This window comes from Malaclemys terrapin, chromosome 9 (assembly GCF_027887155.1).
Source record: "Malaclemys terrapin pileata isolate rMalTer1 chromosome 9, rMalTer1.hap1, whole genome shotgun sequence".
NCBI classification, from domain to species: domain Eukaryota; kingdom Metazoa; phylum Chordata; order Testudines; family Emydidae; genus Malaclemys; species Malaclemys terrapin.
Window position 1 is genome coordinate 54,546,508 of NC_071513.1, and position 27,877 is coordinate 54,574,384.

General features: G+C 49.4%; 1 protein-coding gene across 1 annotated transcript in view; it reads right to left on the bottom strand.

Annotated features, from left to right (window-relative positions):
* Window positions 1-275: 275 nt before the first annotated feature.
* The window catches only part of TSPEAR (thrombospondin type laminin G domain and EAR repeats), an 80,647-nt gene continuing 53,045 nt past the window's right edge, over window positions 276-27,877 (bottom strand). The window contains exons 8-12 of the mRNA XM_054040270.1: window positions 20,304-20,490; window positions 11,717-11,946; window positions 7,423-7,610; window positions 3,041-3,142; window positions 276-1,600 (exon numbers count right to left, since the gene is read on the bottom strand). Coding sequence (XP_053896245.1) covers window positions 1,447-1,600; window positions 3,041-3,142; window positions 7,423-7,610; window positions 11,717-11,946; window positions 20,304-20,490 — 861 coding nt within the window. The 3' untranslated portion in view covers window positions 276-1,446. The remainder of the gene's footprint in view (window positions 1,601-3,040; window positions 3,143-7,422; window positions 7,611-11,716; window positions 11,947-20,303; window positions 20,491-27,877) is intronic.

The window sequence follows — 27,877 nt, forward strand, 5'->3', positions numbered from 1 at the left end:
CCCGTCTCTCTAGGGGAATCCCCCCTTGGGGCACACTGGGGCTCCCCCAGAAGCACTCCCCAATGTGGGGGAGGACAATGGTCTTATGTTCATACAGGGCTTCTTCCCAAATCATCTCCAAGTGGTTCCATGCAGCCCCCCTGGAGGAAACAGGCCCGTTGTCAGAGCACTTAGTGCTGATGCCCGGGGGTGGCTCATTAGAGTGCAGCTTCTTTCCCCTCTAGCTCACACCTCAATTGTCTCCTCATGCTCCCCTCATATGCCCCTGCCGCCCGCATGCCCCCTCTCCTGGTGCTCAGCCTTCCAGAGTTGCTGCTTGGTGCACCAGGGGAGCCGGGGCAGGCTGGCTGGAGCTGTGATTAATAATGGTGATAACTCCGTGCATGCTCAGGGTTCAAAGGGGGCTCTGTCTCTGAGCCTACGGTGTGGTAGACCTCTGGTTGGCTAAGCAGAGGACCCCAAAGAAGGACGAGAAAAACAGGACAAAATTGCAACTGGAGCATTTTGCAATGTTTCCTCTGTGACTGTGAGTGAATATCTCACTAAAACAATTAAACAGATGCTTCCATGGGAAAATGACTTCGCCAGATTGGGGGGCAAGGGGCCAATGGTGCGAGGGTGATTTCCACCAGCTGAGGATCTGCCCTGCTACTCTAATGACTAAAATCCCTCTAAGTGCAAATCTCAGTGCAGCCGTAACTGTGGAACTGCCACCACTGCCTCCATCATTGTAAGTGATAAATCATTACATCTCCAATATACCTATTGATTTCTGCAATATAAACACGTCACTTACAGGAAATGACTGGAAACAACAACAACAATGGGAGGAGGTTAGACAGACACTGCACGCCACCTCAGGATTACAGGCAGGTGGACATGGAAACAAGAATCTATACACCTTGGAGGACATGGGCAGCATTACCAGAGGACATAACCATGCAAGGCTTGTGCATCAGACCAATCCAATGGAGGCTGGACATGCCTCAGAGCTGGTGTTCTCACCCACTGGGGTCTGCTGCAGAGTGAGCTAACAGATGGCTGCCTAGGATGGGTTTGAACGTAGAACTAGATTGTGCCCTCGGACCATCTCCACTGCTGCATGTTATCCAAGCTCAGAACGGCACCAGCCTGACAGCCGCCATCTGGCTCAAGCCGTAGCTGGGCTTGCATGGTGCCCCGGCCAGCTCCTGGATCGAGGAATGGGAAAGGTGCCATAGAACCACTTTCCCTGTCTGTCCAGGTCCTGCGCAGAGCACAGCTCAACCAACCCCAGGGATTTGGCGCTGAGGCTCTTCTTGTCTCGGCTTCAGACTTTCCCAGCAATCCTGAGTTGGCGTATTTCCTGCAGGGGGATAATTCTAACCTGGGCCGAGCCAGACAAGTTGCTTCTTTGCCTGGGTTTGCTCCGCTCCTGGCAGCAAACAGACATCACTGAATAGCTGATCAGACTGTTTTCAGCTTCAGCACCTTGGAGAGTGGTTCCCTGGCACTCGAGTACATGAGGTAGGAGCCCGCCATTGTGTGAAACGCTTCCCAGTCTCGACAGCCAAACGTCGGAAGATGATGAACCGCTACGAAGCCTTCATACCCTTGCCACCTGCAGCACAGAGGATATGCGTTAATACTCACAGCCTGGGTTTGCATCTCCAATGGGCACCTCCCCACGCTAGTGACTCTGAAGGGCTGTCTATGCTGCAGTCAGCGGTGGGACTGCAGCAGGTGTAGATGCACCCGAGCTAGCTCTGACCTAGCTAGTTCCAATAACAGCAGCAGTGAAGCCGCTGCAGCATGGGCCGAGCTACCTAAATCAAAGCTAGTTCAGGTATGTCCACACGTGCTGCAGTCACACCTCTGACTGCAGCCTAGACAAACCATTGCTAGTTCAAACTGACAGAAATGTTGTCCCGCAAAGATACATTGGCTAGATAGAGAAATGCCCCTCCCAGCCCCCATCACTCCATTGCAAGCTTCCTTATCTGGAAGGGTTGCGACTGGAACAGAACTAGAGGAAGAGCTCGCTGCTTGAGGCTTGGTGCTATAGTAGGCCTCTCCCCGTCAGGGATGTTTTGTGTAGTAGCAGACACTGGATTCATTCCCAGTCTGAATAGCTTCATAGCTCTGCCCCCCCTACAGACAATGAGGCACTGATGACTGGTCATGAGATACTGAACCTTTTCCCTCTAGGCTGGTGGTTGAAAAGTCACCCAGTAGTGACCTAGAATGATCACCTGATGGCTGGGTGTGGTGGCTTATGGGAAATGGATTTGGTGGCCTCAGTCCAGGCCCTAGTGAACAGGGTCAGCACCACCCCACAGGTCACTGAGAGCAGGTGGGCAGGCTCAGCAAAGGTCAACGGGCAGCCCAGCCATGGAGACTCTCGCCCTGGTGGTGGCACCTCCCGGTCAGGATTGCAGTGGGGCAGCACACAGAGCTCGCAGGGCTGCTGCCCATACTGCACTGGTCCCCAGCCTGACAGAGGCCTGCAGGATGCTCGCTCGGGTACATTTTACCAGTTCTGCATCCACTGTGAAAAGCCTGCGGAGAAAGGCCTCTGCATGGGGTCCCCTCTAATCACTGTCCGTGGGCACTGAACCCAACACATCTATTGGCCACAAGAGAGCAGTGGAAGGTGCTGTGTCTCTCCTTCTCTCCCTGCCTCCTCCTTTGGGTCCATTGCCTTGTTTTGCTACTTTTGGCTGAAATAGCCCAGCTCTGCATGGGTTAGAAAGATGCTTGCTTTGTACTAGGGCCCATTCAGAGGTATGGATCTGCAATCAGGTAATGAGAGTAGAAGGAAAGGGTGGAATAACTTCCCCTGTACATTTCCTGCTTGCTCTGCTTCTGGGCCACCTGCCCCCATGCAGAGCAGCCCAGATCCTGAGGAGGCAGAGCAGGGTGACAGGATGAAGTGAATCACTCCAGCCTTCTAAGCCGTCTCTCTCTGCATTTCCTCTGGCCCTTGACTGCAGACAATTGACAGTGCCTCTCCAACTGCCTGTGGCTCTAAGATGGGGCCATGCTGCTCGGGCATCATTACCTGTATATAATACTGTTCACAGAGAAGGTGAATCCATCAAAGGAGTTTGCTACCACCAGAAAATAATCTTCTCCCACTGAAAAGAATTCCCAGTCCAGAGCACTGTGATAGGGAGCAAGCACACAGATGGGTCATTAGAACCATCCCTAGAGAGGCTCACCAGGTCCCTTCGGGGCACCAGTCTGCATCCGGCCCAGGGCAGCACAGAGACACAAAGCTGTTACCATCTGCTGGCCATTTCCTGAGCTTTGTGATGAGTTGATGGCTCCAGTCCAGTTCCTAGTGTCCCCGGGAGAAAGGCCATGACCACAGCTGGCATGGCGTGGCCGCGGCAGCAGGAGGGGATGATGGGTATAAAGTACCCTCCTCCAAACAGGGTTGGTCACCCCAGATCAGGGTGGAGGCACATTGGTGGGACAGTTTGCTGTGCCACTGCCCACAATTCACCTGTTTTGTGGATAAATAGCTGCTAATTCAGCCCTTTCCACAAGCACTTCATTCATAGCAAGCCTGGCCTCCAGTAACAGCCAGCTATGGCCGGTCCATATGTGGGCGTGAGTTATACATGCCACAGAGTCATGTCAGCCCTGGCCAGGTGAAGCCTTGCCAACCCAGACAATGCGGGTCATTGCTGTGGCTATACTGTGACATCTAGCACCACAAGAGGTTAAGAGTTGAATGGATGACAACACCTTACCTCCTTTCAGCATGGTCAAATTGCACTGTAGTGTCCAGCCTCAGAGGAACTGATACAGGGAATGATTAGGGATCACAGCCAAGCTTTCCAATTGATATACGCTTGCTGCTAAATTCAGAACCACACATGACTGGGCTGGGCATTGAGGAAGACAGAACTGGGCCAATATGCTGTATACAGAAGAGGCAAAATCACCCCTCCCTTACAAGTGACTTACAAAAATTATGTCAGTTTGAGGGGAATGCAGCTCTTTCCACACAGAGGCAGGTTTTCCCCAAGCTGCCTTCAGTTATAATACATTTTGAAAAGAATCTTTTCAACAATTGATCCTCACACATTTTAGTTCCTATCATGTTCCAGAACCAGCTACCATTCAGCGAATTCCCAGCATGGGTCAGTGGAGAGGGAATGGGGTAGCCAGTGATTTTTTGTGAAGCTCCACATTTCTCAGCCAAGGTACAGTCGAGGTCCGGACTCCAGAGAAACATTTTTCACATCGCAATAACAATAATGATAAGAAGTAAATAACAAGATTTCGGGGTCCGTTCAAAAGCAGCTGGCGGTCTGGATTTGGCCTGCGGGCTGCCTATTGATTACCTCTGGGACAGGGCATGGGTGGGACACAACAGATATTGCTGGTGCTTGTTATCGGGCCTGATTTTAAGAAGTGCTGAGCAACCTCATCTCCCATTGACTTCTGTGGTGCTGGGCAGCCCGGACTATCAAGCCACTAAGCTTGCTGCCTCCGTTTCCCTATCTGTAAAGAGGGCTAAAGCCCTTAGCCAAGTGGCTTGAAACCAGTGGCTGAGAACAGCCAGACTGGCACTATTTGTTATTGCCACTCTCCAAGCTCCACCCTCAGAGGGATTGGCTGGCAGAGATTTCATGGAGCACCTCTCCGTGTGTCCTGCAGACAGCTCCAGAGAAGTCGACCTGAATGCTTTGCTCCGGGGAATGGAGTAGGACGCTGCCCGTGTACAGGCCAAAGCACCAAGGACTCACCCGCTTGCCTTTTCGGTAACGGCTGCTGGTTGAGAGAAGGAGCAGGATACAGCCAGCTACGGTGGGGGCCTGAAACACGCATCCTCGCTTTGGTCTTGGCTAAAAGAGGCATACTGCCTTTGAGCAGCTGAGGTCATGTTGGGCTAGGACCCCGTCTGAGCGGGCTGACAAACGATGGCCAAGTAGCTCACCTACGCCATGGTGCTGGTGGCACGGAAAGGCTGATTTCCCACAGGAGGAGGAGTTCAGTTAAAGACCTACCAAGGTGCAGGTGGCTCGCAGGTGTTACGCCAATGCAATGCTGGCAGCACTCATGAGGAAGGCTTGTTTGGGCTCAGTTTAAGACTGATGTGGAAGCAGCTGGCTGAGGGGAGAGCGGTCCTACCTGGCCCAGGGCTCTTACATTGCCAGCCAGGCTTTACGATGTATCCATCCCCCTACGGTCTGCACTCAGACCGAATGGGGAGAAGACTCCTTTCTGCTGAGCTACAAACGGCCTCTCGACACTCCCTTCTGTCCCCGGTCTCAGCACACACAAAGCTCCAGCACCAGGCCTTGAGGCTGCCTGATCGGGATCGGCACTCTGAAATCTACCCATGCCCTGCCAGCAGAAGGACCTGGGCCTCCCCACTAGCTCAGCCAGGAAGATCCACCTCAGCACAGAGAAATGTGTGGAGCAGAGCGAAGTGCCTGTATCTGGATGGGCCCTGGGTGTGGTGGGTCCCCACTGGGCACAGAGGGCCGGAGCAATGGACAGAGACAATGAAGGGGTGTTTTCTTTTGTTCTTGTCTGGCTTTGCTGGTGATACGGACTTTGTAACCGAGCTCTGCAAAGGACACTGGGCCTGGTTCTCCTCTGCCTTGCACCTTGGGCAGCCTGTTATATAGTGCAAAGGGGACATATAATGCAGCCACTGAAATCCAGTGTGGGGAGGGGAAAATTGGGCCCAAAGTGGGGGCGGGGGGGTTCCTCTAACCACCTTCTCCCAGTACTATGCTAGTAGAACTCCCAGAGAGTAACTATCTAGATAGCTTTCAAAGTAGCAGCCGTGTTAGTCTGTATCCGCAAAAAGAAGAACAGGAGTACTTGTGGCACCTTAGAGACTAACAAATTTATTTCAGCATAAGCTTTCATGGGCTACAGCTCTCTTCTTCAGATGCATAGAATAGAACACAGACAGAAGATATTATCACTTCAAAGTTTTTTCTTCTGCTGCTACTGATAGCTCATCTCAATTGATTGGCCTCTTACAATTGGTATGCGTACTTCCACCTTTTCATGTTCTCTGTATGTATAAATATCTTCTGTCTGTGTTCCATTCTATGCATCTGAAGAAGAGAGCTGTAGCCCACAAAAGCTTATGCTGAAATAAATTTGTTAGTCTCTAAGGTGCCACAAGTACTCCTGTTCTTTTATCTAGATAGCTGTTCAGCCTACGCTCCCAACTGCTAAACATCAGATAACCACTGTAGCCAGCTGTGTCCTCCTCTTACACAACATGGTTCATTGAAACAGGGCGGGAACAGACGCATTGGTGGAACCTTCATTGACAGACACGGGACTCTGCTTCTTCTGAGCACCACAGCCACCCCAGTCGTCAGTCTCCCTCCTTTGCTTGAATGGGAACATGCCTCAATTTCCAAATCTGGGGCCTGATCCTCAGCTGGCGTAAAGCAGCACAGCTATTGAAGTCCATGGAAGTTGGCTGTTTTAAGCGAGGTCAGGGTATGGGCCCTGGTGTTCCTACGTAGTGACTTCCTCTCGTCATGTTTCCCAAGGGGAGGGGGAGCGTAATCATAGGTGTAGTTTGGGGGGGCCTCTGGAGAGGCATAGGGGTCACATGCCATTCCTTCCCCCCTATTTCTGTGGGTGCTGAGCTACCCTGCAGGGCTTGCTCTGCTCGGCCTGGGGGGCAGGGAGAGAAGGGGCTTTGTCACTGCCCTCATTTCAGCCCCCCAGAAGGCATGGAGCAGGATTGAGTGAGCAGCTTTTCCTGGGTCCTAGTGCCCACCTCATTCCTCTACAACCATGAGTGCCAGTGGGGGGCAGGGGGGAGGGGACAGAGCAAGGGGGGGTGAGGAGAAGAGACAGTGGGAAAGGGAAGTCGGATGGGACGGGGGAAGAGAAGGGGAGAGGAAGAGGGAGGGGATGGGGAAGAAAAGGGGATACGGGAATGGACAGGGGGAAGCAGGAGCCCAGCATGTGATGTTCCCTGGGCAGCAGCAGCCCCAGCAAGGAGGCAATCGCAGCAGCAGTACAGCTGGGACCTCGCTGCAGCAGCCGGTGCCGGAGTGGCTGCCAGCAGCAACTGGGGCTCCCCCGTTATGCCGTCCTGTCCACCCCAGTACCAGCAGCCCAGGTACCACTGGGGGTGGAGGGAAGAGCCAGTGAACCAAGGGGACTGACTTCAGCATGCACATGTGTGTGCTTGTACATGGGTGTGCTTTGCCCCCCCAAATAGAGCAGTCAAACTACGTCTATGAGCGCAATTCCTGGCAGATTCGGATATTATGTGAATCCTTTGGTTAAATTCTCTGCCCTGTGCTATGCAGGAGGTCACGGTCCGTTCTGGTCTGAAAAAATCTACGAATATCTAACTCTGTGATCACTGGAAAGGACATTGAATTGGGAACTTTCTGGGACCCAGTACAGATGTTTTTGCACTGAAAAAAGAGTTGGTACCTGTAGGTGAGAAGATCCTGAAACTTGACAAACATCTGTGCCGTGATGTTCAGCTCATAGATGGAGGAGTTGATGGCGTAGTAGTTGTTCGGCACTACGGTTCCACTGTCGTAACTGTGACTGTTAGCCACAGCGAGGAAGATTCTGTCTCCAATGCGAAAGACCTCCCAGTCGGCAGCACCAAAAGTCTAGGATGAAGCGAAAAAGTGAACATGGGTAACATATCTTTAGATTGTAGTCAGGCTTTTCACACGGTCCTACATGACATTCTCATAAACAAACCAGGGAAATGGGGTCTAGATGAAATTACTATAAGGTGGGTGCCCAACTAGTTGAAAGACCATACTCAAGGAGTAGTTATCAATGGTTTGCTGTGGAGGATGTGCCTAGTGGGGTCCTGCAGGGGTCAATCCTGCATCTGGTATTAGTCAATATTTTCATTAATGACTCAGATAATGGACTGGAGAATGTGCTTATAAAATCTGTAGATGACACTGAGCTGGGAGGGGTTGCAAGCACTTTGCAGGACAGGATTCAAATTCAAAATGACCTTGCCGAATTGGAGAATTGGTCTGAAATCAGCAAGATGGAATTCAATAAAGACAAGTGCAAAATACTTTGCTTAGGAAGGAAAGATCAACTGCACAACTACAAAATGGGGAATAACTGGCCAGGTGGTAGTATTGCTGAAAAGGATTGGTGGTTGATAGTGGATCTCAAATTGATTATGAGTCAACAATGGATGCAGTTGCAAAAAAGACTAATATCATTATGGGGTGTATTAGCACGAGTGTCATATGTAGGACCCAGGAGATAATTGTCTCTCTCTACTTGTCACTGGTGAGGCCCCAGATGGATACTGTGTCCTGTTCTGGGTGCCACACTTAAGGAAAGATGTGGACAACTGGAGAGAGTCCAGAGGAGAGCAACAAAAATGATAAAAAGTTAAGAAAACCGAACTATGAAGAATGGTTAAAAAAACTGGGCATGTTTAGTCTTGAGAAAAGACAGCTCCGGGGAAACCCGATAAAAGTCTTCAGATATGTTAAAGGTTGTTATAAAAAGGAAGGCAATCAATTGTTCTCCATGTTCACTGAAGGTAGGACAAGGAGTAATGGGCTTAATCTCCAGCAAGAGATTTAGGTTAGATATTAGGAAAAACTTTCTAATTATAAGGGTAGTTAAGCTCTGGAATACGCTTCCAAGGGAGGTTGTAGAATCTCCATCCTTGGAGGTTTTTAAGAACAGGTTGGACAAACACCTGTGAGGGCTGGTCTAAGTTTACTTGGAACTGTGACAATACAGGGAAACTGGACTTGGTGACTTCTTGAGGTCCCTTCCAGCCCGACATTTCCATGATTCATGAATAATTTTTAATGGAGGTCTCAAACCTATTACACAGGTGTGCGTAGACCCGTGTTAGGCCACATTTCAGCAGAGCATTTAAGCACATGCTTTACTTCAAGTACCATGTGCATGCAGAACTGTAAGGGTACTTGGTTGAATAGGGATGGTTTACTGAATCAAGGCCTGAGAAACTGCATGGTGTTGCATGGGAGGACAAAGCATTGCACAGTGCGTCACCTCTCATCCCCAGCAGCTTCACACTGTGACGCTATTATACATGTATCAGGAACAGATGTCGTACGTGCTATTTCAGAGGTAGTGATCCAGAGGCTACAATTGTCACAAAATACTCTGACCAAAGCTGTGAAAGAGAAGAGATTTTGGCAGCTTCAGGGCAGGCTTTTGGGACACAGGTTCTCCTCCCCAACGCTAGCACAGTCTCTGGGTGACAACCTTTCCCCAACATGAAGCAGATAGGAAGCCCTACCTGTTAGAACGACACACTTAGGAAGATCAATGTCCAGGCAATTTGATTTTGAGGCCATAGTTTCCTTAGCTCTAGTTCTGAACTTTCTGTTCCTTTTGTTAGCCCCTGCTGCTTTAGGAAGGATAGGGATTTTCACAAATCTTAAGGGTAAATTTAAAAACCAAATTGGAAGTTTGCAATTTCCCATTAAAAAGAAATCAAGCTCTCCAGACATGGAGCAGTGTCTGAGAAATAGGACTGAAATGCATCTCCAACTTGTGAGAATGTACCTGCCACATTTCACTGGTTGCAATTTGGAGCTTGTTAAATACTCCTCTATGAAAGAGAGAACATACCCCAAGAGGGCAATCATGCCCTGCCAAAAACAACTTCCACACAGGAATTGGCTGTTATGGCCTGAAACAAGTCCTGCTGCTGGTAACTGGCGGAGAGCGGCAGTTTTCTGAATCCTCCAGTAGCTCTTTCCCATAGCAAAGTGTTCCAGTAAACCCAGATTTCCTCTCAGAACACTCGTTTCCCTGGCCCTCTGGGGACTTAAATCTCAGCACCATCATCGTGGATTTAAAAATCACAAGGAAGGGAGGGAAGGTGAAATTGTATAAATAATGAACCTTCCAAGGAGCCTTGAGCAGGGGTGTGGCAGCGCCATCAGGCGAATGATTTGCTGATTTCAGCCAGTTGTTTTCTCAGAAGGATACAGCAAGTGACCTCGGTGAGTCCCTTTCTTTTCTGGGCCCTGGCACTGTCTAATTAGGAACACAGGCTATTATTCAGTAGGCAGAACTTTTACTCTAGCTCCAGCGAGACCCCCGGTAGCTGCTGTCCTGGATGTCACCCTCGGAGAGCACAGGCTGCAGCTCTAAGGGCTGGGCGAGGAGAGCAGCCAAGCGTGGGTACTTGCTTTTCAAACGAGGACAATCTGGCAGATGAACACTCAGGAGCTGGGTCAAACCTATGCTGTGTTCTTGGTCTTGCTGTGAAGGCAGCTCCTGGAGATAGAAAGAAACTCCCAGCATTCAGCAGAGACTGCTCCAGTCAACGGGATGAGGGTGAAATTTAAGTCAATGGCAAAACTCCCACAGACTTCAGAGGGCTAGAGTTTCACCATCAGTGTCGGGTCCTGCTTGGCTAGCGGGCTGGGGATCACAGGGCCTGAGAGGGCAGAGGTGTGTATGGAGAGAAGGGCAGAGAGGTGGAACCGAACAGTTTGGTAGGGATGGGGAGAGCATTACGCTGCTGTCTCAACCAGGGCTGCTCTCTCCATCAGCCTGCCGAGCCCTGCTGCTCTGCTGATTTGGAGAGTGGCCTGCAAAGTGACTTGGGAGATCCCCACCCACCCAGCAATGTTTTCCTGGGCAAGATAATGCAGCAGGGGCTGTATAGGTCACTTTTTCTATATCCAGAGTGATTGGAAACTGCTGTGGAGAGTTTGGGCTTGTTTGTTGTTCACATGGTTTCTGCTGCATGTTTGAGTCAGCCCATGGCAGGATGCACGAGGAGCTGCTGTAAAGCTGTGAGGAAAGGCAGGCAGCATTCAAGGAGCTGCCTCCAGCTCTTCTCTTCTGCTGGTCTGTTCGGGTCTCGGCCTGTGAGCTCATCAGGGCATGGACATTGTCTTTCCAGCAGTCTCTAAAGTGCCTGCCACACTACTGGAACTGTACAGACAGCAAACATTAATATGTGCATTGACGAAAGCGGGTGTGTAATGGGGTTGGGGTTGAATCTGAGGTCATATAGTCCCTCTCCTTCCCCCCCCCCCCCCCCCGCCCAGCACTCTACTATTCCTCTCCCCTGCTGCCCCAAACCCCGTCCCAGGCTGGTGTCAGCTAGTGACACTGTCACTGCATATAAAAGAAACCTGAACTTGGCAAGTCTTTAGGGAAGAAAACCCCAGCAGTACCCCATGGGACTAGAGATACTTGTCTCTACACTTATTACCTAGCATTGTCTCGAATCCCTACAAGGCAGGAGACAGATTTCAGGCTATTACACTCAAGTAGCAAAAGACAAGAGAACAAAGCCAGGGAAGAGTGTAAGGTTTGTTAGAAGGAAGAAGCTTGATTAGTTTTCTATATTGATTTTTGTCTTCTGTGGCCGCGAAATAGGCTTCCGCAAGTTCCGCGATCAAAGGGGACACTCAGCAGCTTTCGCTTTTTTCACCAATTCACACACAAAGAGAGAGAGAGGCTGTTGGTCTGTCCCCAGGACATGAGACATGCACCTCCTCCTACAGCCAGATCCCACTGGCCCCAGGAGCCGCGCCTCCTCCTACAGCCAGATCCCACTGGCCCCAGGAGCCACGCCTCCTCCTAGAGCCAGATCCCAGTGACCTCCATGAGCCATGCACCTCCTCCTAGACCCAGATCCGGCTGGCCTCATTTAGCTGGGAAGTCCCATTAAAGTCACTGGATCTACTCAGTGCAAAAGGGAAGTCAAATCTGATTAATATCAACTTTTTACCGGGATTGACTGGAAGAGCTGAAAGGAGCCACCAAGCCAGATGTAGATGTGGGAGTCGATCTTCGTAGATGTGCCATTAAATGTGTTGGCCACGACCAGGAAAGAGTAAGGTCCAACAGTAAAAAATTCCCAGTCGTAGGCTCCAGAGGTAGGAATGGTCTGGTTGGCCTCGAAAAGTCCAGTCCTGGGGTTCCACCGATATATGACACTATTGATGTTGTGATTATCCCCTGGGAATGACAGAAACAGAAGAGGGCATTAGCAAACAGAATGCAGTCTGGTGATCAAAAGAAATGAGACAGTAACAGGACAGATTGAAGGAAATATATGAACGGGGGAAAGCAGCTAAGCTGTCTGTCCCTTAGGGACTAATTTCTTCCCAAGAAGTAAATGAATAGATGCTACAAATTCAATTCCCCTCAGCCAATGGCAGCATTAACCCAGCAAGGACAGCGAGGAGTAAGTAATACCTAAGTGGAAACCTCTCCTGGATATGTGGGGGCAATTCTAACAGTGCCTTGAGCCCTCTGCAGCTCAGTAGGGGTGCAGCTATAGAGTTTGGTGCATGGGCACCACTGAAATGTGGCACTTCAAAGGGAATGTCCCAGCTACTCCAGGCAGCTAGGGATGTACCATTCACCCTGGGTAACTGCCAGGTGAGACTGGACCAGTCTTGCTGTTTCCGAGAGACCTGAGGAAAGATTGCACAGGATGCATCAACAGAAAGGCAATCAGTTCCTCTCTGTGCGTGTACAGATACAGACACTACAGTGTAATCCTGCCTGTTCTCTCTCTCTCTCTCTCTCACACACACACACACACACACACCCAACTGGGATCTACCAGCTCTTACATCTAGGGGTGTGGCTACGCTTTGGGCTGGGGTGTGATTTCCAGCTCACAGAGACTAGCAGCTCTGCTAGTTCTCCCTCAGCTAGTGCACTGAAAATAGAATGCAGCTGGGCAGCGTGAGCTGTGGGAAGGGCTATCCACCCCACCTGTGTGCCCATCTGAGACCCTAGGCATGTACTTGGGGCAGCTAGACCGTCCTGCAGCTCATGCCAAGCTATCCCTATGCCACGGCACTCTCCTTAGGGCTGAGGGCAGCCAGACATAACACAGAGCAGCCCTGAGTCTGCTCTGAGTCATGCCAGGGGCTGGACAAGCCCCATCCTGACGCAAAGTTTGCTTAAAGTGGCCTTTGGACTCAGCTGAGCTGAGTGCCTCTGGGCTGCAGCCATGGCACTAGCCCCGTGTGAAAGCAAGAGAACTTCATGCCCAAATACCAAACCTGGTTCCAAAGCCCACCGCACAGGAGAAAAAAGTGAGAGGTGCTAGCGCTGTGACCAGGCATCGGGAGTGACACGCAGCTGTGTGCAATGGAGAACTGCTGTTTGGCCCAAACATTAACACTGGCTGCATTGCCAGCTTTCCCTTTCCCAGCAAAACACTTGAGAATAGAGCTTTCTACCCTCCCTTCCATCCTCCTCACCTCCCAAAGGAACATCCTGGGCAGCCTGATTTTTGGGCTTCTATTTCATCTCTCCTCTGTGGAGTTACCCAGCACCTTTCAGCTCGCACCCCCAGGGTCTCTTGGACCATAGTGCTGCCCGAACGTGTGAGTCACTCCAGCTTGCCTCTAGGACACAGCCTAATGCATACTAATGCATGCGTAAGGACTAGAGCTGGTCTGAAAAAATACAGCCTAACAGTGTTCCATCGCACATGCAGTTCCATCAAAATCTAAACATGTCACAAAATCATGTCGATTTCACCAACATTTCAGAGACAGGAAGAAAATAGTTCCAGCAATCCCAGTGTTCGGTCTCGGCATTTTCATAATGAAACATTTTCAGTTTTAACTTTTGAAATTACTTTTTTATGTTGTATTATATGATCTATTGTAATAGAAAATAAAAGTTGATCCTTTTGATTTTCATACTGTCATTGAGCTAAAACAAGTCTCTTTCCTGAATTTTCTTTTCTTACAAGTATGTGTGTAATGGAGGGCCCCTAGAAGTGCAGGGTTGATAGTTTTCATAGGCCACTGATTACCTCCTGTCAATATCTCCGATTGCTTTCTCTTGTGGTTCTGTGCGGGTCACACGGGATGGTTGGCTGTTTGCTTGATTTACACTGAGAAGGCTGAAATAAATCTTTCCATTTTATATTTGCAGCAGTGCAGCAATTCACACCTTCTCAGGCACATCAGTTTAAACCTGCATTTTTTATAGAATTTTTAATCGCTCATGTTTTAACTGCAAAGAAGTGGAGTTGTTGGCTGTACCGGTTACTTACTATAGAAGCATAAAAAGAGAGAGTGACAGATATACAAGAAAAAGAGGTCAAGGAGGTTTCAGTTATGGACATGATCATTTCTCAGGGGGAAATCAGATTTTAAATCATGATTGGAGGTCTTTCTAATAATATGCTCTAGCTGAATCGCAAGATATGGGCTGGATGCAGAAATCACTAAGACAAGCCTCTGGGCTATGGTATACAGGAGGTCAGACTACATGGTCTAACAGTTCCTTCTGACCTTCCAACCATTTCCTCACACCACCCTAATCCTTTAACAAACCTTGCTCTGTTCTATTACTAGTGGCACAACCACAAAGAAAAATGTGCTTTTCAGACAGACTCATCTATTTTCATGAAACTGATTAAACCAATGGCTAGTCACTCGTTTTGCTAGGGTTACCATACGTCCTCTTTTTCCCGGACATGTCCGGCTTTTCGGCACTCAAACCCCCGTCCGGGGGGAATTGCCAAAAAGCCGAACATGTCCGGGAAAATGGCGGCTCTGCTCCTCCCTGACTCTTCGGCTCTGCTCCTCCCCGACTCTTCGGCTCTGTTTAAGAGCCGGGCTGCCCGAGCGCTACCGGCTTTGGGCAGCCCCCGTGCCTCCGGACCCTGCGCCGCCGGAGCCCGGGAGGGGAAGTGCCCAGCTGGGGGCGCAGGGTCCAGAGGCATAGGGGCTGCCCAAAGCCCAAGCGCTACTGGCTTCACGGTTTGCTGGGCAGCCTCCAGACCCTGCGCCCCCGGCTGGGTGCTTCCCCTCCCGGGCTCCAGCTGCGCTGGGGAAGCGCCAGCTGGGGGCGCAGGGTCTGGGGGCTGCCCGGCAAACCCTGAAGCCGGTAGTCCTGGGGCAGCCCTTTCCCCCTGGCTGGGAGTGGGAGGGAGCGGAGTTAGGGTGGGGAAGGGGCGGGGCTAGGGGTGGGGAAATGGGCGGGGCTAGGGCCCGTGGAGGGTCCTCTTTTTTTATTTATTAGATATGGTAACCCTAGTTTTGCTTTACATGCAAAACCTTTGCCAAGCCTCTGAGTACAGTAACTCCTCTCTTAAAGTCATCCTGGTTAATATTGTTTCATTGTTACATTGCTGATCAATTGGAGAACAGGCTCATTTAAAGTTGCGCAATAACGTTGTTTGGCAACCGTCTGCTTTGTCCACTGCTTCCAGAAAGAGCAGCCCATTGCAGCTAGCTGGTGGGGGCTTGGAACCAGGGTGGACCAGCAGCCCACCTATCAGCTCCCCGCTCCCCTAAGTTCCCTGTGCAGAAGCCGCCCAGCAGGCTATCAATTCCTGGCAGTTCAGCTGTCCCTCCCCCCACTGCCATGTGCTGCTCCTGCCCTCTGCCTTGGAGCTGCTCCCGGGAGCCTGCTGTGTGTCGGGGAGAGAATAGGGGGGGCTAATGTCAGGGTGTCTCCTTCCCCCCTGCTCCTGCCCCCCATTTACCCCATCTCCATAGAGCGGGGGGGGACGGACACGACAGGGCTCAGGACGGAGGGCGCTTACTGGCAGCAGCTGCTGTCTCAACTTGCTGATCTACTTAAAAAGGCAATGTACTTAGAGTGCGGTCAGCGTACTTAAAGGGGCAATGCGCATCTCTCTCTCTCTCACACACACACAGACACACACACATACGGGGTGTGTTTCTCTGTCTGCCATGCTGTCTCCCCTCCCTCCATTTGTGCTGCCTTGTAGAGTGTGAGGCTACATTAACAACAATGGGTTAACCCTTGAGGGCTCAGCTGAATGCTAGTTCATCATTCAGCACTAAGGCATTCCCTGGGAAATATCCCACCCTCTAACTCCACCACCTCAACCAAGCTTCACAATCATCATTGCTGTGTACAGTATGAAATTGTTTGTTTAAAACTTATACTGTTTGTGTGTATATATATATATATTGTGACAAAGTTCCTCCTCTATCTTGGTGGGTCCTGCGCTTATTGGCGGATTTTTTTGCCTCAGAGATTCACCATGTGGGTTGGGGAACAACCCAGAGACCTTCCCCTTTGGAAGAACCCACAGTCCAGGTCAATTGGGAGGTTTGGGGGGAACCCGGGCCCGCCTTCTACTCCGGCTTCCAGCCCAGGGCCCTGTGGACTGCAGATGTCTATAGTCCCTCCTGTAACAGCTGCATGACAGCTACAACTCCCTGGGCTACTTCCCCATGGCTCCTCAGTCCTCCAGCAGCACACCCTCTCACTCTCAACTCCTTGTGCCTCTTGCTCCCAGCTCCTCACACTCGCACCACAAACTGAAGTGAGCTCCTTTTAAAACCCAGGTGCCCTGATTAGCCTGCCTTAATTGATTCTAGCAGCTTCTTAATTGGCTCCAGGTGTCCTAATTAGCCTGCCTGCCTTAACTGGTTCTAGCAGGTTCCTGATTACTCTAGTGCAGCCCCTGCTCTGGTCACTCAGGGAACAGAAAACTACTCATCCAGTGACCAGTATATTTGCCCTCTACCAGACTCCTGTACCCCACTGGTCTGGGTCTGTCACAATATATATATATATATATATATATTATATAAAATATAGTCTTTTGTCTGGTGAAATTTTTTTCCCTGGAACCTAACCCCCCTATTTATCATAGAATCAGAGAGTATCAGGGTTGGAAGGGACCTCAGGAGGTCATCTCGTCCAACACCTTGCTCAAAGCAGGACCAACACTAACTAATTCATCCAAGCCAGGGCTTTCTCAAGCCTGACCTTAAAAACATTAATTCTTATGGGGAAATTGGATTTGCTTAACATCGTTTTGCTTAAAGTCGCATTTTTCAGGAACAGAACTACAACGTTAAGCGAGGAGATATTGTATTACTTGCGGCCCTTTTGTGTTAAATAATTTGGATGCATTGTGGTTTTATACTAACATTCCCCTCTGGGTGGCAGCACACTGCAACTCTGTGGCTAGCCTCAGCATGTGGAATGAGTCCAAACTCCTGCATCCTGTTAGTACGGACACAAGCTAGCAGTCAGTGGGAGCTGAAGACCATCAGTGCTCAGTCCTGCAGGGTGCTGAGTACTTGGGACTCAGTCCAGGGGGACTTGACATTTGTGAAGAGTGCCACTGAAGCCAAGTCCCAGGCCCAGTCCCATTGAAGTTTAAAGGTAAGCACGTGTTTAAGTGCTTGGCTGGTGGTCAGCAACTCACAGGATCAAACATCCCCAGTGCTTTGGAAAACTAGCCCTTAGCTGATGACGTTTGGAGACGCGGCTGACACAAGGGGAAAGACCACACTGCTCTCAGAGGCCAAGAGAGAAGTGATGATGTGACAGCAACATGAACACTTTGGGGAAATAGTGTGTAAATAATGACGTTCACCCCATGCACAGCCAGCACAAAATCTGGGCACACAAGTCCCATGGAACCCCCATTCTGAGGAGTGAAGGGGTGCACAGTCATTATACCTAGAGACATTCCCCAGGGGAGGAGAATGATTGACAGCTGGAGTCTACCTATGGTAATTATCTGCTCCCGTTACCACAGCACCTGAGCACCTCCTAGTAGTTAACATATGTAGGGCAGGGCTGTTACGCTCACCTGACAGATGGGAAAACTGAGGCCCAGAGAGGCTAAGTGACTCGCCCAAAGTCCAACAGGCAGGCTGTGACAGCAGGGAACTGACCCCACATTTCCCACAGCTCAGTCTAACACCCTAACCACCAGACCTTGCACCTCCCTCACATTGTGACCATGATGGGAGGCCTTGAGGAATCCATCTGGGAAGCAGAGGCTTCCCCTGGGAATGAAACGGCATCCAAGGTCTCCTCCAACTCCTCAACGTCCCTGATTCCCCATTACAAACATGGGATCCATCGTTCAGATTCACCCTCCCATATTTGCTAGCTCTAGGTTTTCCATAGGCAACTGCTGTCTTTACTCCTGCAGCCCACAGAGCCTGTAGACTGGGCTCTCTCTCACCTGGCAGGTGTCTCTTACTATATCGCTCTCATTTTAGGACCCCACCAGGCCTTGCGTGTTGGTCAGACACAGGGCATAGAATTGTGACTACAGCACTCAGTGGAAGACCTGACTTCTATTCCTGGCTCTGCCAAGACCAGGCAAGGGACATCACTTCTCTGCGCCTTGGTTTCCCCACCCTTAAAATGTGGAGAATGATACCAGCTTCCTTTGTAAAGCACTTTGAGATCTACTGATGAAAAGTGCTGTATAAAGCCTAGCGAGCCATTACGGGAGATGCAGACTGTGTAAGAGGAAAGGTAATTTCAGAGACTATTTTAACCCATTGGGAAATCAAGTGTGTTTTCACTGCTCCCCAGTAGAAGTACTGTCTCTTTAAAACTCTTCTGAGGAGCCACATAATGCAGCCCATCCATTGAATCCATTGCAATATCCCTCCTGGCAGAACAAGCCTCTGATGGGGGTGGTAGGTGAGCTATTAGGGAGATATCACAATGCCCAGCCGGCTTGTATGGGGGTATCCAAATCCCCATTGGTAGATCATCACAGCTGCTGGTACAAAACGCCAGTGTGAACACGTGGAATGAAGTTAGGCCAGCATGGTATGCTCATGGCTGCTCCACATAGGATGGGGCTGGGGGTGGGGCATGCAAACACACTCGAATGAAGAAATGGCTCATGACTCGCAGTCCGAGCAGTCAATACAAGCAACAGTTAGTCAACTACCCCAGAGTATATAGCAAGAACATAAATGTACTCTGGAGAGTGTTACAAGGTAGCCCCTGTGCTCCCTATGGTTGCCCTAACTTGAGAGTTAAAGGGACACTTTTCTCTCAGGATGAGATGTGGCCAGGCTGACGATGCCCTTTTGATGCTGATACTTCACAATCATTAACGTCTGACAGATCAGCAGAAGGAACATCTTTAAAGGGCTGGTGTTTATAAGGCTCTTCTAGGTGCAGCAAAACACAATGTGGGTAACTCAACAGGTGAAAGATGCTTCGCCGGCCTGGTGTTTCAAAGACCCACTTGTACACTATCCGTTTTCTCCAGCATGAAGCAGGAACGCATGTCAAGGACCGCAGTAAGGCGAGTGGGATTGTGCCCTGCTATGGAACTGTGACAAACACGAGGATTAGCGAGAAGCAACAACTGCTGGGTGATTAGTGAGGAGTTTCATCAGAGTCCCTCTGAAGTGGAATCCTTCACTTTAACAGTGAGAAGGGAAATTGTAACTCAAATGTATCATTTCATATCTACAACCACTCCAGGATAAGAGGGAGAGGGATCTCTACAAGACAGAGATGCTGTTCCAGTGATGGGATAGAAGTGGACTCTGATGGAAGAGGTCACCTATGAATGACAAGGGATTAGGATCTCTTTGACCTAACAACCAAGGGAGCTCTGTTTGTGGATGGCTGGCAGGATTGGAAATTTCCCACATGGTAAAATGGATCATTGTGCACCTTCCTCCCAGCAATGACCACATTTTTTCCCATCACCACAGTTTGTTTGCTAACCGAAAATCACACCACCTTCTAGGAGGTGTTAGGGAGACTCATGATTAGTGGTTAAAGCACTGGAGCTGGAAGATCTGGTTTCTGTTTCTAAGCAACTGGCTTGTTGTGTGATTGTGGGCAAGACACTTAATCATGCTGAGCCTCGGTAAGATGGAGACAATATTTCTCTCTCTCCGAGTGATTTAATAATTTCTGCAGAGTGCTTTGCTATCTGTAAGTGGAAGGGGTAAGAAGGTTCTGCAGGTAAAAGAGAGGTTGTCTTATGGCCTTCATTTACATTAGCTGGGTCAGGCTAATTAATACCCCTGTCCCATGACAAGGATCAGTCTCCGCTGATTCCAGTAGCTACTGTTACGTCTTCTTCCACCCCCTTTCTCCTGACAAACAAATGGAAATGAATCACAATATCCAGCCAAAACCTGTCTCCAGTGCCCCCAAAGCACTGCTAGCTCCTGCCTTTGCTACAGACAGCACGCTGAGAATGCAAAAGGCTACTGTTTAAAACACTTTACTAGGCATCAGCCTTACCTGATACAAAAGCGTTTCCCCAGGGTTTGGATTTTATGGGTGAAATCCTTATCCTACTGAGATCACTGGCAGAACTCCCATTGATGGCACTGGGGCCAGGATCCCACCCCACATTCCTGCTGTGGAGGTGCCCGCACAATAATGGGGGGATTAACAACCCCTTGAGGTTGGTCCAGAACTTCCCCACCCTGAAAGGTGGCATTACAGGAAGGAGGGGTCCCTGAGTCCTCCTTCAACAGGCCCCAGCTGGCTGTCTCCCGCTAAACCACCTGCACTCAGCACCTACCGACCGAGCACTGCCAGGAAGAATAAGGGCGAGGTACCTTCTCTGTGGTTGGCAACCGCGAGGAAGGCCTCTCCCTCAATGTCAAAGGCCTCCCAGTCCCTAGCGCTGTGCGTGGCGATCCGCTGGTACGGGAAGAATTTCTCTGTTCTGTGGCTCCACTTGTAAATTACAGAGAACTGCTGACCCCTTTCATTCTGCTCAAAATTAGCCACTGCTAGGAAGATCTGAAAAATAACAAGCCAGGACATCTCAGTTTCTCCCCTTACAGGGAATGCTCAAGCGCAGGTGCAGTGAAAATGGGGCACGCTTTGGGACACAGGGCTGGGTGCGGCACATGGGCACCTCCCACTGGGTCACGGCAGGGCCTGGCAGCAGGGCTGCTATTGCTCCCTGGGGGGGCTGAAGGACAGTGCAGCTAAAGTGCACCCCCTGCTGGCCACACAGAGCAGCTCTCTCTTCCCCTTCCCGTCCCTGCGTCAGAGGGGAGGGAGAGGGAGGAGAGCCATGGAGGGAAGGGGTGGAAGAGAATGGACAGGGCATTCGGAGAGCTAGGAAGGCAGAGCAGAGCGGGTGAGCGTTGGGGCCCCTGTAAAGACTCTACCAAGGCTGCTTTGTGCCCCAACAGGGCCCTGTGGCACCAGCTGGAGGCATTCTGAGTCGGCCTAGTCTCAGTCTGCCCGTCTTTCCTTCCAGGTCCGTGAACCCAGGGCTCAGACTGGCCCTTGTCAATTATATCTTTGCTGTCTACTGGGTCCACGGGCGGAGGAGGGGAAGTGAGGTCTCCTGGTTAACAGTTACCACTGTATCACTCTGAAGGACACCCCAAATTCCTTGCAAGGTGATACTGCTCTGCACAGCTCTACCAGGTAACAGAAGAGCCCCCCACCCTCCGCCTTGACCCCAAATTCAAATAAAGCTTTTTTTCTGAGGTTCAGAAAAGCAACGTTCACTGGTTCCCCCCGCCTCTGAATCTGCAGCTTCTAGTTCGACCAATCAGACCCACGGCATCTGTCACTAGCTCAGATAAGCGTCCCTTCATTTTGGCACTCCCCTTAGCTAATACCAACTCCAAGCTGTCTAAGGTTAGCTTTTCAAAACCAGGCAAACCCGTGAAGCAGCCCATTCAAACGCTCGGCACTGCCACCAGCATCCGGCCTGCCATAGCACAGCTCTGACAGAAGCTTTCCTCACAGTCCTGGGCAACTCGACCAGAGTTAAGGGAATTGTCCCCAGGAAATCCTTTCCCACTGCAAGCAGCTCGGGGCAGGAACTGTCACTTACTATCTCTTTGCACGATATCTCGCACACGGGGCCCAACCTGGTTAGCCTCAAGGTGCTACCATGGCATAAATGTTTATGAAAATAAACAATAGTATTAACGCAGACAGCCCCCCAACCTGAAGCAAATACTCACCAGCAACCACACAACAAAAACACTAACCCAGGAACCTATCCTTGCAACAAAGCCCATTGCCAACTCTGTCCACATATCTATTTGGGGACACCATCATAGGACCTAATCACATCAGCCACACTATCAGAGGCTCTTTCTCCTGCACATCTACCAATGTGATATATGCCATCATGTGCCAGCAATGCCCCTCTGCCATGTACATTGGCCAAACTGGACAGTCTCTACGCAAAAGAATAAATGGACACAAATCTGACATCAGGAATCATAACATTCAAAAATCAGTAGGAGAACACTTCAGCCTCTCTGGTCACTCAGTAACAGACTTAAAGGTGTCAATTTTGCAACAGAAAAGCTTCAAAAACAGACTCCAACGAGAAACTGCTGAACTTGAATTAATATGCAAACTAGATACCATTAACTTAGGTTTGAATAGAGACTGGGAAAGGCTGAGTCATTGCACAGATTGAATCTATTTCCCCATGTTAAGTATCCTCACACCTCGTCAACTGTCTGAAATGGGCCATCTTGATTATCACTACAAAAGTTTTTTTTCTCCTGCTGATTATAGCTCATCTTAATTAATTAGCCTCTTAGAGTTGGTATGGCAACTTCCACCTTTTCATGTTCTGTATGTATATATATCTCCTTACTATATGTTCCATTCTATGCATCCGAAGAAGTGGGCTGTAGCCCACGAAAGCTTATGCTCAAATAAATTTGTTAGTCTCTAAGGTGCCACAAGTACTCCTGTTCTTTAAACAATAGTCTGTGGACTGATGGGGAATATTCTAAATGTAACCTGTCCTGCTTGGTTATGATTGGCCATATAAGTCACACAGTATTGCTTCTCTTCCCTGACTGGTTGAGCACAAAAGCCCTTCTAATATAAATACGTACACACATTTAAAATGTCCTTTCTGTGGCCACTCAGCATGCAACTTTGCCATTCTCTTTCTGCAAGCATTTTTGCCAGCTGAAGTCAATGGCTCCCATGTTTGTGGCAAGGAAGTACAAACAGGGCACGGAGGTGGTGGTGGTGGCAGAGAATTCATTTCAAAATTCAAACCCACGGGAGTGGAAATTGCTTTATGTTATTTGCCCAGCTCTAGCGCTGACTTTGCACCCCAATGGCACCCGCAGAGTATGCTTGGGTACCGTGCAATCCCGGTGGCTGACACGGCACCAGTCCGACATCCCTGTGGTAGAGGATAGACAGGAACATGGCTGTGGGCACCTCTTCCTTTCTGTTCCTGTTTTCCTGCTCTCCCCCCGTCTCTGTCATGTCCCTGGTTAGAAACCCATAGAATTCTACCATACAAGCAGGAATTCATTGGCCCGAACACCTTGCTAGTGTAGCATTTGGCCAATTAACTGTCTATATTAACATGCCACTTTGCCATAGACTTTTAGTTCTGCCTATATACAGTATTTCCTAAATCGTTACAGACAGGCCTAAATTTGGGGATGTCCAAAAATCCGCAGCTGAATTGCACATGGTATCTACTTGCCTGAATATGTGTGTGTATGCAAGTGTGTCTACCCCTTGCTCAATACACTCAATACACGAGTGTTTGTGTGATCACCAGCAGTGGGGTGCCTATGAGTATGTCTGCCACAACACCCACTGTCAGAGGAAGCTTGAACCACACTGGCTTTATGTAAAGGCTTTTCTGGGGTGCTCATAGAGCACCCCGTACACTTTAATGAATTTATCCTCACAGCACCTGAGCAAGGAGCAGTGAGGGCACTTAATAAACTCATTCTGTTTTGGAGCTATTCCAGACCTCAGGGACTAACCACTGGCTGTCCCCAGGACGAGAATGTAGCCCCCACAGGAAAGTGATATTATTCCCATAGGAAAATGAGGCATAAAGGAGCATCACACAGGGTGTTTTGTGGTAGAGCCGGGCACCTAATGTACAACTCCTGAGTCCATCTTTGGTGGGTCACCACCTCAGTCATAACACAGCTAGTTAACAATCCCACAAAGGCTCCGCCAGTTCTTAATTGCTCAGAAAGCACCCTGCCATGACAGCTATTGGCCTAGTGCTTCAGTATAGATCAGTGGTTCTCAACCTATTTACCGTTATGGACCGCATGTGCAACCCACAATGTGTTATCTGGGCTGCATCCAATACTGTTTGGGCCAGAGGATGTCACATGGGCTGCAGGCAGCTCTGTGCAGAATGGGCTGCAGGTTGACAACCACTGTTGTAGACACTACCTACGCTGATGGGAGGGGTTCTCCCGTTGCTGTAGGTATCCACCTCCGTGAGAGGCGGTAGCGAAGTTCCAGTGCTGTCTACACCAGGTTATTTTGGTCGGCACAGCTTCTCTCTTGGGGGTGTGGATTTTTCACCCCTCTGAGAGAAGTAGCTATGCCGATGTAAGTTCCCAGTATAGCCAAGCATAGCTCCAAACCACATGTCAAAGATTTGTCCTGGGTCTGGATAACTCAGTCTCTTTTCGGGGGTAAGCTGTACAGCACCATCAGAGCTGGACCGCCCAAGATGGCTGCTAATCATCGCCCTCCTTCTGTCCCTCTTCCCAGACATTCATTTGAGCTATAGTGTTGAATTGAGCCAAATAAACCTCCAACAGCTTTTAAGTTATTTGAGCTGGGACAGCCTGACCGCTCCCCTCTGGCCCTCTGCGCATTACAAACAGGGTAGCAAACTGTTGTAAATGTCCCCTGGCTGCCCAGTTCATCAGCCAGGCAACTGCCTTCTGCTGTGGTCAATGCCCCTTTGATTTCCTTCAGGGGACTGAATTGCTGCAACTCATCACAGTAGGCAAGTTCCAAATTGGCCAAAGCTTGTTTGGTCTACACTATCTCCTGGCAGAATTTCTGGCCTGTGGCAGTCAGGTTGTTGATCATCCTGTCAATCTGTTTGACCATTCCAGACTGGGTATGTCGCAGTTGGGTTTCCCAATCCATCTGGGCACTTGATAGTTGCTGTTTCAGAAGGGATCTCATCTCAGCGTGCAAGTCATCTCTGAACCCTTTCTGGGTATCCTCCAACTCTCGCTTTAGATCCTGCTTTAGGTCTCGTTTTAATTTGTGCTGGGGATTTTTGATTTCTGAAAGTAACTCCATCATTTGTTCCATCTTGGTTCAACAGGAACAGCAGCTCACAATCTCTCTAGTCTCCTTGGAAACTTGGTCCCGCTCCTACACGTGTGCTGCCCCTCTTTGATCCAAGCAGTTAGTCAAAGCTGGAAGGATACATCGATGGAGGCTCCTATTTTCTTTGCTGCCATCTTGTTTAGTTACAAGGAATGTACAAAGTCCTGCTTCTCCAAATACAGGAGGACCAAGAACAAAGGCAGTAGTTTCTTAGCTCACAGGCCCAAACCTCTTTAGCCAACAGACCCACGAGGTCTCTCTCTAGCTTTGCCAGTGAACTTAGGCTCCCTGCAGGGAGAACCATGTCAGTGTTGCTTCCCACAGGGCCCTGGACTGGGATATGTGGAGAGGGAAGGAACAGGGGTCCCCCTCGCACACCCACTTAAGGGCTGTTGCCCAGATGCAGGTGGAGAGCCGAAGATTCCAGATTAGGGTCAGGGACCAGCCCCTCTACCGTCCTAACAGAGAGCAAGGGGCTGGAAATTGGGTGTGCTAACTGCTAGGCTGCCTGGCTCTCCAAGCACCCTACCACCCTACCACAAAGCCTACAAATGACACACATCTGATCTGGAAGATCATAGGCTTAAAAGGACTGCAATTTTATTTTTAGCTGAACTTTGCTACAGAATGAAGGAAAAAAATAGCTTTCAGCAAAGCTCACTAACCCATCCAGTGCATGTGCCTCTCTCAGCAGGTTTGTTTAGAGTGAGCAGCCACTCAAAGGCACGCAACAGGGGATTCTGTTTCATCCTGCAGCAAGGATGGATTTAGGAAGAGAAAAATAATCGCCTGTTTGCAATCTGTATGCTAACGCATCCCTGATGGGATTGCTGTTGGAGTAGGTTAATGCAGGGGACAAACAACCTTGGCTGTTTTCTTTTAATAAAAGCTGTTATTTCTACTGTTAGAATATCTCCCATTGCAAAGATTTCCCCAGATACCAGGGAGAAGACAGAAAGTGCCTATGTAATCACAATGTTAATTTCCATCCAATACTTTACCTTTTCATTCTCCAATAGCTTTCCTCTCATAGGTTGTGTAGCTGTAACATACCCTGTTAAGAACCCTTGAATCAGTTATGTGGTAACTGACCCCTAATTGATTAGGATGCTCATATTGTTGGATTGTAATTTGCTGTCATGACTGAACCTCATGTGGGAAACAGCAGACATTTGGTGAATAATATCAGACTAACTTGATGTCTTTTTTTGGTGACATTACAAGTTTGGTTGATAAAGGTAGGCATCTGATTTGGTACCACATGACATTTTGATTAAAAAACTAGAACAATATAAAATCAACATGGCACACATTAAATAGATTAAAAACCGGCGAATAGATCTCAAAATATAGTTGTACACAGAGAATTGTCATTGAACAGGTGTGTTTCTAGAGGAGTCCCACAGGAATTGGTTCTTGGCAGGGGGGCTGGAATGGGGGGGCCAGGGGCTATGGCCCCTCCACTTTTAAAAGAGGGAGGCCTATGCCCTTCCGCCTTTTATCAGCCCTAAGGAAGAGCAACGGGGGGAGGGAAGAGACTGTGTACGGGAGCAGGGCTTCCGGGGAAGGGGTGGCGTGGGGGCAGGGGGGAAGGGGTGGCATGGGGGCAGGGGGAAGGGACGGCATGGGGGCAAGGGCTTGGGGAGAAGGGGCAGTGCAGAGGCAGGATCTCAGGGGGAAGGGGCAGTGCAGGGGGTGGAGCCTCAGGTGAAGGGTTGGCATGGGGGCAGGGCATCGGGGAAAGGGGAGGCGCAAATGCAGGGGCTCAACGGAAGGGGCAGTATGGGGGGTGGGCCACGGTTCAGGTGCCGGTGGCCCTCCCACTGTTTAGAAGCTTCCGCCACCCCTGGTTCTTGGCCCTATGCTATTTAACATTTTTATCAGTGACCTGGAAGAAAGCATAAAATCATCACTGATAAAGTTTGCAAATTACACAAAAATGGAGGGAGTGGTAAATAATGAGGAGGAGAGATCACTGATACGCAGCGATCTGGATCGCTTGGTACATTGTTTGCTTGCATCCAGTTTGTGTTGTAATATGGCTCAATGTAAATGTATACGTATAGGAACAAAGAATGCAGGCCATACTTACAGGATGGGGGACTCTCTCCTGGGAAGCAGTGACTCTGAAAAAGATTTGGGGGTCATGGTGGAGAATCAGCTGAATGTGAGCTCCCAGTGTGATGCTGTGGCCAAAAGGACCAATGTGATGCTGGGATGCAAAAACATCTATACTTGGCACTGCTGTGAGCATTGCTGCATCCTGAATCCAGGTCTGGTGCCCACAATTCAAGAGCGATGTTGAATCGTGAATGATTAAAGGATTAGAAACGTGCCTTATAGTGATAAGCTAAATAGCTTGAGCTCCTTGAGTCTAACAAAGAGCAGGTTAAGGGGTAACTTGATTACAGTCTATAAGCACCTACATGGGGAACAGATATTTATGATGACAGGTTTCAGAGTAACAGCCGTGTTAGTCTGTATCCGCAAAAAGAAGAACAGGAGTACTTGTGGCACCTTAGAGACTAACAAATTTATTAGAGCATAAGCTTTCGTGGACTACAGCCCACTTCTTCGGATGCATATAGAATGGAACATATATTGAGGAGATATATATACACACATACAGAGAGCATAAACAGGTGGGAGTTGTCTTACCAACTCTGAGAGGCCAATTAATTAAGAGAAAAAAAACTTTTGAAGTGATAATCAAGATAGCCCAGTACAGACAGTTTGATAAGAAGTGTGAGAGTACTTACAAGGGGAGATAGAGTCAATGTTTGTAATGGCTCAGCCATTCCCAGTCCTTATTCAACCCGGAGTTGATTGTGTCTAGTTTGCATATCAATTCTAGCTCTGCAGTCTCTCTTTGGAGTCTGTTTTTGAAGTTTTTCTGTTGTAATATAGCCACCCGCAGGTCTGTCACTGAATGACCAGACAGGTTAAAGTGTTCTCCCACTGGTTTTTGAGTATTTTGATTCCTGATGTCAGATTTGTGTCCATTAATTCTTTTGCGTAGAGACTGTCCGGTTTGGCCAATGTACATGGCAGAGGGGCATTGCTGGCACAT